Source organism: Carassius carassius, chromosome 5 (assembly GCF_963082965.1).
Source record: "Carassius carassius chromosome 5, fCarCar2.1, whole genome shotgun sequence".
NCBI classification, from domain to species: domain Eukaryota; kingdom Metazoa; phylum Chordata; class Actinopteri; order Cypriniformes; family Cyprinidae; genus Carassius; species Carassius carassius.
Genome location: NC_081759.1, coordinates 4,444,291 through 4,460,917, shown reverse-complemented (window position 1 = coordinate 4,460,917; position 16,627 = coordinate 4,444,291). Strand labels below are relative to the sequence as shown.

Below are 16,627 nucleotides of genomic sequence, written 5' to 3'. Positions count from 1 at the left end.
TTCATATAAATTTATTTATTTTAATTTAAATAGTTCTCGATATAATTATTAATTTATAATGTATATTATTATTCATGTCATGCAACTTATTACAAATTATGTTTTTTATTTTTGTTTAAATAATATTAAATATTTGCTATATTCTTATGTAATATAAATAAAATTTGCATAGAAGAACATCACAATTATGACACACATCATAATTGTTGATTATTCCCTTGAAACTCTAATTGCGATTATTAATTACAATTATCACAATTTACATTGAATTATGTTTTTTGTTGAATTTTGTTGAATGATGTACCATTGTTTGATGCTACTGAATACCGTATTTTTTTATGAAAATAAGCTCAAACCTAAACCTAAAAACTTTTAGTGCTTTTCTATAGTATTAAGCTTCAAATGTCAACGATACATCGAATTGGTTTCTTCTTTAAATTATAAAAAGGTACAAATCTGAACGGTATTATAATGTTATACTAAATCTAAAATTAAAATAATTGGAATAGCCCTTAAGATAAAAAAACACTTCTTAAGCACGCAGAATAACACAATTGGACTTTGAATGATTAATTGCCACTTTGAACGATTACGTAATTGTGGCATCCATAATTGTAATTGCGATTAGAAATTCCATTAATTGTGCAGCCCTAATTCAATATATATTACAAATGCATGCTACTGTCAGTAATTAATAATGCACTCAATATACATAACATAAATAAATAGATTAAATGCATTAAATATTTTATATATCAACAATATAAATATCTAAATATCAGCATCAGCCATTGATTGAACAACCCTATATAGATTTTTGCAATCTCTTTCTTCAGAGCTTCTATTGGTTGACCCGACTGGCTGGGTTAGTTGAATGAGGCTCTTTTGGTGCTTCATTTGAAACAAACCCCTCATTCTTTGACCCTCAGACATACACACACACACACCCACACGCAGAGACGAGCAGAGTCCAACATACTGATCACAACTCTCTGAAGAGCCATTTAGAGACCCTTCCCGCACTCTTCCTTTCTCATTCTCATGTTTTTTCCTTTCCTCCCTCCCTCCTTGACCTCCTGGAGACAAAGCAGCATCTCATCCCTCGTTTTCTCTCTGACCTAATGGCCACTGATCTCACTACATAAGACAGAAACAGAGGAAAGACTGGTAAACAAGAGGGAGGACAAGGGCTGTCCCTGCTCAAAGAACGACTCCTGGATTAATAATTCCTGGATTAATGCACATGAATGATCTAGTTCAAAGCATCCAAACAGCAGGGTTTGAGTGCGATCGTCAGTGTTATGCTCCTATGTGCACACATGATAGAGAGGGCGGTTTAGATGCATCTGATCTGGGTTAAGAAGGGGTTTCTCTCTGGATTAAAGTGATTACCACCAACAGCCAGAAGCTGCAGAAGATATTCTGCTGTTACTGACTAGAGTGTGTATTCTGGAGTCTCCTGCTTTGCTCCTGATGTGTGTGTGCAGTGGACTGTCGTCCTGATGAGTTTGTTCAGTTCATACTACTGTCTGAAGTCTGTTTATGATGGTTATGAATCCCTGCAGCTCCTGGAGCAGAATGGAGGGTTCGGGAACAGCACACAGCTTCCCTCGCAGATCAACAATTTACACAATGCTGGTGAGTTCTGCATTCGCTTTGCATTTGTCATTTTCATTGTAGCAGATGTGTAGCTTCCCCTTTTTATTCAAATATGTCACAGTTCCTTTGTAATTATGCCCTGGTCTATTGAGCGATGTCACACGATCTTACAAACGTCTTGTAAAGATGAACAGTCCATCAGTGAAGAGTGTGCTGTTGGATCTTATCTTGTCATAGGATCTTTTGATGCGCTGAAATCCTGTGTTTACATGCATTACGTTTAGAAGTTTCTTGTTGTTTTCTGATGCCTTTTCCAGTTCTGTAACATGCATACAGTTAGTTAATTAGTTATTTTAGATGTTTTTTGTTTAATAATAGTAATAGTTTTTTATTATTAATTTTTGTTGTTGATATGTTAGCTATTGTTATCAATTATTATTAGTTGGTCAGTTAGTTTTTTTTTTTCATTTATGCTTTTTTTTTTTTTTTTTTTTACTTACACAGATTTAAATTTTTGTTATTAATGTGTTTAATGTTTTTGTTATCTATATATATATTACTTGGTTGTTTCTTTATTTAGTCTTGGTTTTTATAAGTAATTTAATATAAGCTTTTTTATTATTGTTTGGGTTGTTAATTTTTGTTATTATTTTTGCATGCTGGTTAATTTTGCAGTTCATGCACGTTTGGTTGTTTTTTAATACTAGTTTTTCTTAGTAGTTGTTGGTTGTTGTTGTTAATTTTGTAGTTGTTGTTAATGTGTTATTGTTATTCTTAGTTAATTCTAATGGTTTATTTTTTGCATCTTTAATGTAGGGATGCACCGGTTGACCGGCCATAAATCGGAACCGGCTGGTTTTTGCTTAAAATACGCGATTTTTGGTCTTTTTTCAGACGATTTTTCCGGAAGTGCGCCCGCGTGCACAGACTACATTTGTAATCATTCGCTATAATTTTATTTGTGTGGAAGTATTTCGAAATCTGTGCGCAGGACACGGACAGCCGTTCAGCACTGGAAGTGCAGAGCTACATGTCTGAGGCACAGATAGCAGGAAGCGATCAGCCGTTGGTGTACTGGCACACAAATAAGAGCCCCTTACTGTACTGTACTGTACCTGTCCACACCCTGCACAAGCGGAGGCAGTGAAGGGATGTTCAGCTCAACTTCTCACATGTTGGATGAGAAACAAAACGGACTAAACTGACAAAACTGAAATGCCTTTTATCTACTTTTATCTACATCTACTTTGTAATTTTGATTTAACAATCACCATCCATTTAAATAAATTTTAGGGTAATGATTCACATGTGTATTTTTTAAATTGAGACAATAGTTATTTGTTTCATTGGCTCAATTAAAAAATATAGATGTGAATCATTACCCTAATATATTTGTTTAATTGAATGAATGAAACACTTTGCATCTTTGTTTTATTCACACCAACATTATTTGATTTTAACATTTTGGAATAATTTATTTATATAGCATACTTTTATTTAGTCTCACTGGTAAAGACCTTTTTTTTTTTTAAACCAAATTAAAAAACTAAAATACTGAATGCTGATTAAGAAACATCTTATTGAATGTGTGTTGACTGTGGTATTTAGACTGTATAACTATGCAGTTGTTGCCTTTAATTTCACATGGTTACAGTTAATCTTTTCATTTAAGGCCAGTTCTATGTAGTTTCAACCCAATTCAAAAACAAAAGCTAAATGCTGCTGTCTGTTTGTATTGAATGTAGGCTACTTAAAGTGCAGTGACTGCCGTTAATTTCAGATGGTTACAGTTATTGTTTTCAATAGCCAAAAGCCAGTTTGGCCTATTAAATACCAAATAAACATCTTGTTTATGCATACTTTTCTTCTTTGTTTTTTTTTTGCTTAGAAAAAAAAAATTGGGTATCGGAATCGGCCATGAAAAATCATGATCGGTGCACCCCTACTTTAATGTTTCTGGTCGGTTATTTATTTTTTGATTGTGTTAATGTATTTTGAGGTGGTTAGTATACATATACTCTGCTGTGAAATATTTCATTAACTATGAATCTTCCTCTTTTTAGTGCTTGTGTAAAGTAACACTCACAGTTCCCCTCTACAAATGGTGACGTAATATAGTAATATACGGCACAGCTGTATTTTTATTTTATTTTGAAATTTGGCTGTTTGTTAAACTGCTGAAAAGCTGTATATACAATGATTTGTGGCTTTAGGCACACCAGCTTTTGTGGTAATGAGAAGTACTTTGTTTGTGAGAGATTTTTATCTGAAGGTATATTAGATGAGAGGGACACAGGATAAAGCAGCATTAGTCATGTCATTACACACAGTTTGAACAAGCTCTTTAAGACCGCATCGAGATCTGTGTTGACTTCTTACATGACATAAATTCACACACAAAAAATGTAAAGTACTTATACATAAAGACACTTACTCATACAAGTAACTTATTTCATGAGTGTAACCCTCCTCCACCAACCATCACAGTGTCATAATACTGTCCACAAACAGATAATGCCTCGTACACAAACCCCTGCCCCCATATTTACCTCAAGAGGTGCTTTCTCTGTGCGTTCAGTAAGAGGATTGGCCCTCTGGTCACCATCTGCTGAGTTCACTCTGATTTTCTGAGTAAACACGGTCAGAAAGTGCTAATACCATTCACGTAACTGCACACTCGATGTTGTTTCTTAATTTACAGTCTAAATATCATACCATTAAAAGGGTCATATTTAGGGCTGGGCGATATATCTAACGATATGATCATACGCATCTAGTCAGTAAACCAGGTTCCGTGATTACCGCTAAATCACCATCACCTGCTTAGAATTGGAGCGACATTTAATAGACAGAGCCGTAGATCACTGACAAGCTAAGCAATATAGCGTTCATTATCGCAGATGAATCGCCTTCGATGATGAACGCGATATTGCGTAGCCTGTCAGTGATCTACGGCTCTGTCTATTAAATGCCGCTCCATTTAAAAGCTTTACTGCCAAAATGCGCGTGACAATCGCATGTGATATATCGCCCATCCCTACTATACACCGGATTGGTATCTTCTTCAAATTATAAAAAAAGTTAAAATATGAATGGTATGAGTGTGAAGAGATCTCGTGAGATCCGATGTGTCTCGCGGGATCTAACTAGTCAGATTTAACAAATTTTAAATTAATTAATCAAAAGTAGGTCATTACACATAATCGAATCACAATATGGACTAGTATCTGTAAATATAAAGCCACAAAAGTCGATTTAAATATAAATCCTACATGTTCAGCCTCTCTCTGTTAATGAAGGGCAGAGATGCGCGGTTTCATTTACCTCACACACTCACACTGAAGCGCGCGTTACGCTCGCCGTGATTTCAGCATCTGGTATCTCACTAAATGAGGACATAAACACATGAACAACATCTGATGAGCATCTGACCATTTGATTTGAGTAAAACTAGCATCATATCAAATACACAGAACTGTAAAGGTATTCACGGCAACCCGTCAAAATAAAAGTCCCGATTTATATGACAACAATTCGCCTATTACTGTTTTCATTAGAATGTACACATCCTACTACTATAACTACTACTAAAATGAAACGAACATCATCTTTTCTTTTTTCACACAACATTTCTTCCATGTTTTAATTTTAATAGTAAATCCCCTTTGTTTGTCAAAAAATACAGTTTGCTTAATTTTCAATAAGTAAAAGATAAATGTTGAAATTAATGTTTTTGCCTTCATTTAACCAGAAAAATGTGAATACACAGAATTCCTGAGGGAAAAAAATGAATAAGGCTACTTTAAGAAAAAAGTAAAATTAAAAAATTAAGTTGTTTTATGCATTCAAATGGTAAGTAATATGGTGAGAAAAAATAAAATATTTAATAGGGCGCTAAACATGTAATTTTTTTTAAACTTTTAATAAATTGATGTGAAAATGTCATTAAAGTTTCATGATTTTAATTAATTAGACATGCTTTATAATTAATACAATGTAATTTAACTATAAAAAAGGCAGAAAAAATAAATGATTTCAAAATGCACCTTTTTGCAGTTTTGTGTTTTTCAGTTGAATAAAATACTATTTTTCCCTATATATTTCATCATTGAGGATTTCTTTAAAAAAAGTTAAAAAATCTCGTCTCGTTCTCGTGAACCCAGTCTCATGTCTCGTCTCATCTCGTGGGATAAGTGTCTCGTCGTCACACCCCTAATGAATGGTATTACAGTGTTAAACTCAAAATTACAACAATGGAAAAGCCCAAAGATAACATGTAGAAAGAAAGAAAAATGCATCTTAAGCATGCAGAATAACATAAGTGGACTTTGAACAATTAATTGCCGCTTTGAACAATTACATAATTGTGGCATCCATAATTGTAATCGCCATTAGAAACTTGATTAATTTTGCAGCCCTAGTTAATTGTTCATGCTATGTTCATTTTAGTTCCCAGTGCATTATTGTTAATCGATGCAACTTTTGAATAGGGTTGGGTATCGATTGGGTTTTATCCATTTCGATACTTTTAAAATGGTACCGGTGCCTAAACGGTGCCTGAACCAATATTTCTATAAAAATTAATTAATTAATTAATTAAAAAAGCCTAAAAAGGATAACATTAGGAACATTAAGATTTAAGATTTAAAATAAATCCATAGCATTCACACACTCCTTGGATGCTTTCATTTCCCAAGCTTCCCTTACTCTAAGGCTAATAAATGTATTTCATGATCTGGGTCATTATTTAATACAAAGCCACACATAATGTTTCTACTGTATCTCTGTCAATCACTCTGATATTTAGTTAAAATGAGTGCTGTCTGTCACTGTCTTTAATCAGTTGATACAGTGAATGACTGTCATTCTTTTTAAAGTAGCAACAATGTCATTTGTAAAGTAGCATACAGTCTTAGGCACATTAGTATTTTCACCCCAAAAAAGGGTTTTAAGCCAGTTATATATATCTTTTGCTGTAGTATGTCAGTAGGAAATATCAGTTTACATTTCCAAACATTAATTTTTCCATTAATTTTAATAATAATCTAGTGAGACTGACAACAGACTGCCTAAGACGAAGACTTTTGCACAGTAGTGTTTATATAAAGTACGTATAATTAGATTAAGTATATTTAAATAAGTGTAATTAAAGTATGCGTTCATATTGCTAGATTGTTGCTGGAGGAAACAGCTGTGATGTGATGAGTGGTGAACTGAGCGTAAACTTTACAGTAGATGGGAAACCGATTTCTCCCTCTGACTTTTTGTAAACTGTATTTATGACAAAGAGCTGCACAGATACAGATATTCTGACAATCTGTTGATAAATTAGTGCTGGGCGGTTTGACCAAAAATCTATATACCGTTTTTTTTTTTTCAAAATTATACCGGTTTTCCGGTTTATAATGTTTTTTTTTTTCATGCATAATCAGGTGTACAATGCATTTTCTGCTGGTTGATATTCCAAGACGTGCTTGCGGCTAAGGTACTGGAGCAAATTGCTCGTGTTGCCGCCGTTGGCGACAATTTTAGCCCAACGGCACTTGCATAAAATGGATATTATATATGCATAATCTGCCTGCAGTGCATATGCAGTCCGCAGCACGGACTCATTGTGCTTTCACACAGGACGTGTTTGCAGTCCGCTACTGATCCCGATTTGTTCATTGTTTTGATTTCATATCATGTAAAAAAAATATATATATTTTTATTTTTCAGCATTGTGAGTCTTTTATCACAGAACAGTAACAATCTTTCATATAGACATTAGTTTAAACTCAATAAATATAAACAACGCATTATTCATGCATTTTACTTCTAGGTTTGTATAATAAAATTTGTAAACACAATAATTAGCCTACTTTTATTGTTAAAATATTTAAAATTAAAACACCACAGACAGAAACAGTCTCGTGCATTTTGCATTTAAATCTTTATCACAAGCAATCCCACGAGTCTTAATGAACTTTGTTTTTCTGCCTCCATAAAAGTGAACATATATATTGCTTTCCTTGTTTATTTAAGTGCTCTTTTTCTTGTTTTAAACCTAGCCAAAAACCCATGTGACTGCGTTTCCATGTCAATCCTGTTCATTTTTCCCGCGAACAATGCGCTTTCACTTTAATTCAGCGCCTGCAGCACAGCAAAAATATACTCATTAGTTAACATTCGCTGCACTGCTGCAGAGCACCGCTCCTTGACACCTTGTGCAGCTGGAATCCGTTAATACGACGTTATAAATACGACGGCGTTATAACGTAACACCAGAGCACTGCTGTGTGTACCCCTGTCTATGGTGTACGCTCACCACGCCTCGCAGACGCTGCTTAGAAGTGCAACATTGTAAAGGGTCCGTCTGAAACAATGTCTCGCGGCGCAGCATAACGTTCGTTCCGAACGCTGAGTAATTACACCGGTATGGCGGTATATTCAAAATTAACATCATAACAAAAATATACACCGGTTTTTGGTGTGAACCGGTTTACCGCCCAGCACTATGATAAATACACACCTTGTGTCCTCTGTTTGTGTTTGAGTCTGCTCGCGCTGCTCCGCCAGGGTCTACGGATTGAAGAGCGCGCTGAAAGACAGTTTATGGAGCTAAATGCTATAGCCCTGCTAAAAAAGCCTAGCGACGCCCGTGCTTCTTGTGTACATTTCGGAGAACCAGGACAAATATTAGAAAAGATCGCTCAGGCATTTAAGAGGCACTGTTATTATTTTAGGAACTTAGACATTTAAGCCTTCTGAAGACGTTTAGAAGCATGAAACTCCAATATAACTTAGATGAGCAGAAGATGTGTTTTTTTTTTACATAGTAGTGTTTTCAGAACTCTTAAATATCTTGCAAAGTTTAGATGGCATGAATCTTTGGCCTTTTAGATTGAACTAGCCCCCAGATCTGATCAATTGGGTCGTAAAGAACATTTCTTGGTTCTTGACAAGTGTTGATTGAGAGTCACTGGAAAGAGACGTTTCTTGTGTGCATATGTCAAATTTATTAATCAAAGATGTAGTCCCGGAAATGTTCTTTTGACAAGCCATGGCCTGCAGTTATGTGTGTGTTTGCATCTCCAGGTGTGTATGACACAGACCCGGCCATGGGGGGAGGCTTCCTGGATATTCTTAAAGGAGGAACCGAAAGATTCCTCACCAACATCAAAGACACTTCCTCCAAAGTCATCCAGTCGGTGGCCAGGTGAGCGATGCATTCAGCCTGCTGTAAAACACCCCTTCGGCTGTCCCACGTTAACTAGTGCACACACCTTGCTCAAGTGTTTGGTTTCATTATGAGGCATCTCTTTCCACCGAGCCATTGACCGATTCAGCCGAATTGAAGGAAGAGGTCGTAGTAGTGGAGAGAGTACTAGTAATCTGCTGGCAGTTAATCTGATATAACTTAATCTAGTTTACAAAAAATGGCACACGCTGCTGTCTTTGAGCATGTTTTCAAATGTCTGTGCTTTAAGTATAAATAGAGGCTCTTTTTCATGAGCTGTAGCATTTTAAGGGCTCGTGAAGGCGGTTTCAAAATGTTGGCAGAATAATTTTACTAGCTTCCAGTCCTGGCCAAATTCTGCAGTGGCATTACAGGTATATTTCACAGAGAGATGACATTGTGATGAACAAATCCAGATAAAGGACTTGGCAAGAGAATTCTTGATTTATAAATATTTTGTTTCATTTTGAAATTATAATATATAATAATATATAATTAAAAGGGGAGATTTTTATCCAAACATTACACTACATGCATTTGCATTTACTATTATAGTAGTTTTTAATCATTTGAATTAGCTTTCGTTTTTATACTGTCAATTTTTCATTTTCATTTTATTTGAACTTTTAGTAATTTTTCTTTAAAAAAATATTTTAGCTTTAATTTTATTTTAACTTTTTAGAAATTTTGTCTTTTGTAATTTTATGTCTTGTCATTGTTATTGAACAAAGCAAGACAATGAATTGTAAATATTACTATTTAGCTTTAATTTTTTAATTCCATTTTTGTTTTAATGTTAGTAATATTATGCGTTTCATCTTTATGATTTTTTTCAAACAATCATATTTAGCTTTTATTTAAAAATTTTTTATTAGTAGTAGTTTTATTATGTTTTTTGTCATTGTTATTTATTTTTAAATTCCTATTTTTCTTAGTTTTTTTGTTTTTGTTTTAAAATTAGTTTAAGTTTTAGTCTTTTTTGTATTTTGTCATTTAAAAAAAAGGATATATATATATATATATATATATATATATATATATATATATATATATATATATATATATATATATATATATATATATACATAAATTAAATTAAAAGCCAAATAGGAGGGATTAAAAATTATATATATACAATTTCTTTTTTTTGTGTGTGTCTCCTATTTGGCTTTTAATTAGTTTTTTTGTTTTTAGTAATTTGTCATTTTAGTTCTTATTTTATTTCAGCTTTAAGTTAGCAGAACATAATTTAAATATGTTTTTATTATGGTTACCAATAACAACACTGACTCAAATCCAAAAGAAAGTAAATAAATGACAGGATACCACCTCATTACAATTCATGCTGCACAATTATTCCTGCACAATGTACGTGTGAGTTATGATATCCTATTTAACAAATAATTGACTAAATTAAATAATTAAATTAATTAAATATGATGCTTATGCATCATACTCAAAACTAATGACATTTATAAATGTAAATGTCTTCAATTCTGAGTCCATGTTGATTTGATCATAATTTGATGAGTCTAACTGCAGAGACTGGACATTAATCTCTTGGTAAACTCAATCAGCGTTTTGTTTATGACACACACTGATCTACCAGATCATAAAGTCCCCTCCACTCCCCCTCCATAATCTGTTTGCATTTATTAATCATGTTTAATAACTACCCCCTCACGTCTCCACAAGCCTGTCATGTTTATTTCCTCCTCAGTTGGCCCATTTTTGCTTTCAGTTTGTTTTGTTCATTGTCTTGTGTTGTTCATTTTGTTCCTGAATCACGTCTCTCGGTCCCAAATCTCCAACGCCTTTCAGCTCCAGGTAACTATGGGACAGCGCCTGTGTGTCTATGTTTGCGTTATGTGTGTATGTGCAGAGATGGTGTGTGAACTTCACTCCACCTTCATCTCACGGCTTTGTTCACTGTTTGTTCTTAACCAGAGTCTGCTTCCATCAGTACAGCATTACCCTGATCAGTAGAGTTTCTTAAAAGTTAAAAAGGCTGCCTACTAAACCCACATGTGTGATCGCTGCTGAGAGCTTCGAAGGAATAGTTCACTATATTCCAAGCTTTCTAAAAACGATGATCTCTTAAGATCACCAAAGCTGCATTTATTTGATCACAATACAGTAAAAAACAGTAATATTGTGAAACGGAATTCAAATAAAATCAGTACAATAAATGAAATCTTACTGACGCCAAACATTTGAAATGTATTATGTATATGAATCAATAGAAGTTAGTAACGTTTCCTTGAGTGAACTATTCCTTGAAGTCTTTGGCTTTTTAGACCCAGATTTCCGCAAAAGTTGTAATAGTTTGTTCACTGGTTGAGTTTTAATACAAGCCATTACCTGTTTTATGTCGATGTTTAGCCTGTAATCCAGATGTTTTTTTAGTGCTTGGATTGTTGTTATGTTCGTGCATCTAAATCTGTTTCCTATTCTGTCTCAGTTATGCTAAAGGAGACCTGGACCTGTCCTACATCACCTCCAGAGTAGCAGGTACACTCATCTGTGCAATACGGCTTTCAGATTCATTTTGGAGACCTGAACACTAACATAAAGTTGTCTATATGTATTTTTTTTCGCAGTCATGTCTTTCCCAGCTGAAGGTGTTGAATCTGCCATTAAGAATAACATTGAGGATGTGCGTCTGTTCCTGGATTCTCGACACGCGGGTCATTATGCAGTATACAACCTCTCCAAACGCTCCTACAGGCCGGCCAGGTTTCACAACAGGGTAAGAGTGGAGATTATTAATAAATAGTGCAAATTATTAATAAATTACAGGGATCTAAACTGATGACTTATGTTGTTATTGTTATCAAAAACAAATAAACGTAAAAAAAAAAAAAAAAAACATTGTTAATTTGAAGCACTAAAATAAAATAAAAATCCTAAAGTTCAACAGGAATGTAAAAAAAAATTTAAATAATAAAATCATATTACAAAAATATCAGAACTTAAATTAAAATGAAAACAGAATATATGAGCATAAAATATGAAAATAGAAAAACGGAAACTAGTTTAGGTTAACATATTCACTTATAAGTAAGACTGAAATAACACGACAAAAAAAAAAAGTTAATTTGATATGAATTAAAACCAGGCTGATTCAACCAATGGCATGAATTTGGGGCGGGGCTATATTTTGTTTGTAAACAGTCGTTATTTTTGCATTTCTTTTTTGTGCCACTAGTGGTAAGGTAATGTCACACCTGGCCTTTAAATTTTGGCATCTACTCTAAGGTTTATTGCCAAAACACGTTACAATTATTTTTCTATCTCATACTTAGGGCCCTAAGGTTTCTGTGATGCAGAGAACATGTACAAAATTATGAAATCCAGTCATTAAAATGTAATTTAATGTATAACATGGAACGTCATGGAATCTGGATTAATAAATCAAAAGTGGGCTTTGACATTTAATCAAATTGTGATTTGGTAAACTTTTGTTGTATAGCACTTAAAAGGAAAAAAAAAATAACAGGAATTGTTTCAGTTGATTACATTTTAAAAGATGAGTTAATTTGTTGCTGCTTTGTCTTTATTTGATTACCTCGTGACAATTAACTGATATTAAATTATTAATCCAAATTTTTTTTTTTACATTTTTTAGCAATTCAATTGATTAGACATGCTTTTTAATTTGACATTTACATTTATTGTAACCATTATAATGCAAAAAAAAAAAAAATCAACCATTAAAATGAAAAAATATTTCATAGGGCTCTACATGCTTTACTTGATAAAACTCATAATTGTGTGGTGTGTGCAGGTATCAGAGTGCGGTTGGCAGCCTCGACGAGCTCCCACACTGAAGAACTTGTACAATATATGTAAAAACATGCACCAGTGGCTCAAACAGGATCAGAGGAACATCTGCATCGTACATTGTCTGGTGAGTAAACACACATATACCACCCTTTTCCAACAGTGTTACTATATAAACTGCCCACAAACAAACTATTACACTCTGGTCTCCGTTAACAAGTCATAATCTTAGTTTTAATAGCATTCATTCATTTAATTCAGCATATTCTGAAGAAACATTTGTCTTGGTGTGTCCTGTCATCTTCATGTTTTTGTAGGATGGACGGGCAGCGTCAGCCGTGGTGGTTTGTGCGTTCCTCTGTTTCTGCCGTCTGTTCTCTACAGCTGAGGCTGCAGTTTACATGTTCAGTATGAAGCGATGCCCACCGGGCATCTCGCCCTCACACAAACGGTAACAACTTCCTGTCATTTTCTCACTTTGTTCCTTTGAATTAAGACGTACCACACACCACAGTGTCAGGGCAGGTTGTTCTAGAACAGAAATAGACGCTCGAGGATTAATACAGCAGCTCAGGTGCATGAACATGAGCAGTGAGCCGCAGGTGTGACAGTTCTTTAGTGTTGAGGTCACTTCCTGCCACAACTGTTCTTTGGCTCGCCAAGAGCTTCTGCCGAACTTCGCAAGCTCAGGGGACTCTTTTTATTCTAACCAAGTGTGAATGTGTGCGGTTGCTGGAGCTGACTTTGTCAGCTAAAAGTAAAGGAAGTGACATAACCTTGAACAGAACATTGAGTTCTGCTGCTCACCAGAACCTAGGCAGCGTTACTTTATCATTTTTGTATACTATCAAAGAATTCATTGCAGTTTGGATTTAATATGTTCACATTGCATTTTAATTTTACTGATTTTGTTTTGTGCTTTTGTCATTTTAGTATAATTTTTTTATGTTTTAGTACTATAATTTCAGCTTATTTAAATCAGTTAGTTGCCAAGGGGAAAAAATCCCATTTTAATTTAATCTAATATACATTTTGTTTAAGAATCGTTTTATTTCAATTAACACAAATATTTGTTGTAGTTTTATTTAACCATAACCACGGTTATTAATGTTAACTAAAACTGAAACCATAAAAATATTTTCATTACTTGATATCAAATATGTGAAAACTTTTATTTCAGCAAGTTGCCAAGCAATTTCTCATTTTTGTTTAGAATAAGTTGAAGTGCTAAAATAACTAAAAACTAAAACTTATTTAACAAAAATAAAATTTAAAAGACAAATATGAAACAAAATGACTAAAACTTTTAACTAAAATTCATAAGATAAATGTTAAAACACAAAGGATTTCCTAATTTATTATATGTTAACTTATACTATTTAAAGCTGGTAAACCTTGTGACTTAAACAATGCATGCAAAAATATACTTTATAGAAAAAAAGTCTTTTATAGAGGTTTTATGAAAGTCCAAACAGTCACCTCAGGTATTCATAAAGGTATTAAAATGTTAAAGTGTGCTTTTAGGCAACTTTGCAACACAGCAAGTGCAAATATCTCACGTATGACATCTCCTGATGTGTGAAATCTACTTGCGAGGATGTGGGGTTCATGGCAAAGATCGTAATGATCTCCCTTCATGAGAATGAGGTCAAATGTCTCATTCCAGAACATAGATGTTAGATGATGAACCATGATGATTGTGCTAAATGTTAATGCTGCTTGCTAAGCAGTCATCCCTATCACAGTATAAAAGCTTCTTTATTGCTTTTTAACAACAACATAAGAACAGTAGTTTGCGATTTGCGCAAATTAAAGACAAACCCACAATTGTGTATCTTTTTGTAAATTATTTGTAATTTCAAGAATGAACGTATTTGACACTTGTTACATACTTTCAATCTCTCCCCAACTAAACCATACCAACAAACTCAGGAGAAATACATTTAAAAAATCATGATCAGTAATAAATAGTTACAATTAAATACATAAATAATTTTTAAAACGAATCAAATAATCACCATTGTGCATCTTTAACAAATAGTACCTCATTTGTCCAGCGATTTTTAAGTCACCATAATAAAAATATGACCAAACTAAAGATGGTTCTCTGCATTTTTTGCAACAATTTGCATTTGATTGTGAGACTAGGAGTTTCTGATTTAAGATGATGAACCCTGATTTCGCAGATTACTAATTATGCTATCTTAGCAATCAACATGATCATGTTGTAAAACTATTGCTTTTTAAAAGCTCTTTGTTCAAACCCTGGTGTATTTAAATGAGTACTATCAAACAATTAATCGCATCCAAAATAACAGTTTTTGTTTACATAATATATGTGTGTGTGTGCTGTGTATATTTATTATGTATTTATAAATACAACCACATTCATGTATATATTTAAGAAAAATGTTATATGTGTATATATTAAATATATTTATATAAAATATAAGAATATAAATGAATATGCATGTAAATATTTCCAAAATATATACTGTATGTGTGCATGTTTATATAAACATAATAAATATGCACACTACACATATACATATATTATGTAAACAAAAACTTTTATTTTGGAAGTGATTAATCGCGATTGATTGTTTGACAGCACTAATTGAAATCTTTTAAAATATGATCTTTTGCATATAGAAAAGTACCAGCCTGTTTTAAAGAAAGTGTCAGAGAGGAGGGTGAAAATAGGCTTGTAAAAATAAATCACAGGTTTATGTAAAAAAAGCCTCGACTAATATCTTAGTCAAAGCAACTACACATTCTGTTCCTGAGCTACATATGTCCAACAGTTTTGTTAATTTTGCCATGGTGAAGATACAAAAGTCTTGGGTATAGCTTTGTAAATTTGGGTTCAGCTCAAGGTCAAAATATGTAGTTTAGCTGTAGGTGTATGTTGATGAACTGCGTTAAGCGATGACTGTTGTTGTTTGTAGGTATATTGAGTACATGTGTGATATGATGGCAGAAGAGCCCATAATTCCCCACAGCAAGCCTATAACCATCCGCTCTGTCGCCATGACTCCCGTACCGCTCTTTAATAAGCAGAGAAATGGCTGTCGGCCGTTCTGTGAGGTTTACGTCGGTGACGAGCGCGTCGCAACCACTTCACAGGAATATGACCGAATGAAGTAAGACAACTTTGCTAATGGATATTATTGAAAATGAGAATGTACACAGTGTCTGCATCTCTTAATTACCTTTGGCATTTCTGCAGGGATTTTAAGACTGAGGACGGGCGAGCGGAGATTCCCCTGAATATTACTGTGCAGGGAGACGTGTTGATAGTGATTTATCACGCACGCTCTACACTGGGGGGACGTCTGCAGGCCAAAGTAAGGCCCACAGTGACTGATATTTATGAATACTGTCCCAGTACATGTTTATAAGCAGAAATTAACAAATGCAAAGAAAATGAGATTTTTTTTTTAGGAATTGCATTATTATGATATAAATGGCAACAATGTCTTTTATAGAGCACAGTTGGAATGTTATAATTTATGTTAAGTTGAATTATATATTGCATGATTTTTTTAAATATTTTTTTTAATTCATTAAAAATAATTGTCATAATAATGACATTTTTTATTATTTGTAAAAAAAAAAAAAATTAAATACTTGATATAATTCATATTCTTTTTCTGATTAGGTCATAATAACGTAGTATTGTTCATACTTTTCGGGACCTTGACAGTGTAAGTTACTTGGCAGTTTATGGGACAGTCATAAGACTCCCGGTTTTCATCCAAAATATCTTACATTTTGTTCTGAATACGAACAAAGCTTTTACGGGTTTGGAACAACATGGGGGTAAGTGATTAATGACAAAATTACCATTTTGGGGTGGAGTATCCCTTTAAATGAACACATTTTAAACAGTAAAAATTTTATTGCGCAAAAAAACGCCAAAAGCATTATAGACTAAATAGATCTTTTGCCCAAACTAAACCAAGAAAAAAAAAAATCTAATTATTAAAATTTACTTATATTAAATAGGCTACACCAAAAATGCCT

General features: G+C 33.5%; 1 protein-coding gene across 1 annotated transcript in view; it reads left to right on the top strand.

Moving 5' to 3' along the window:
• Nucleotides 1-16,627, top strand: part of LOC132140665 (cyclin-G-associated kinase-like) — a 35,756-nt gene that overhangs the window by 8,783 nt on the left and 10,346 nt on the right. The window contains exons 10-17 of the mRNA XM_059549533.1: nt 1,566-1,638; nt 8,677-8,797; nt 11,280-11,329; nt 11,419-11,567; nt 12,606-12,728; nt 12,919-13,052; nt 15,550-15,744; nt 15,831-15,948. Coding sequence (XP_059405516.1) covers nt 1,566-1,638; nt 8,677-8,797; nt 11,280-11,329; nt 11,419-11,567; nt 12,606-12,728; nt 12,919-13,052; nt 15,550-15,744; nt 15,831-15,948 — 963 coding nt within the window. The remainder of the gene's footprint in view (nt 1-1,565; nt 1,639-8,676; nt 8,798-11,279; nt 11,330-11,418; nt 11,568-12,605; nt 12,729-12,918; nt 13,053-15,549; nt 15,745-15,830; nt 15,949-16,627) is intronic.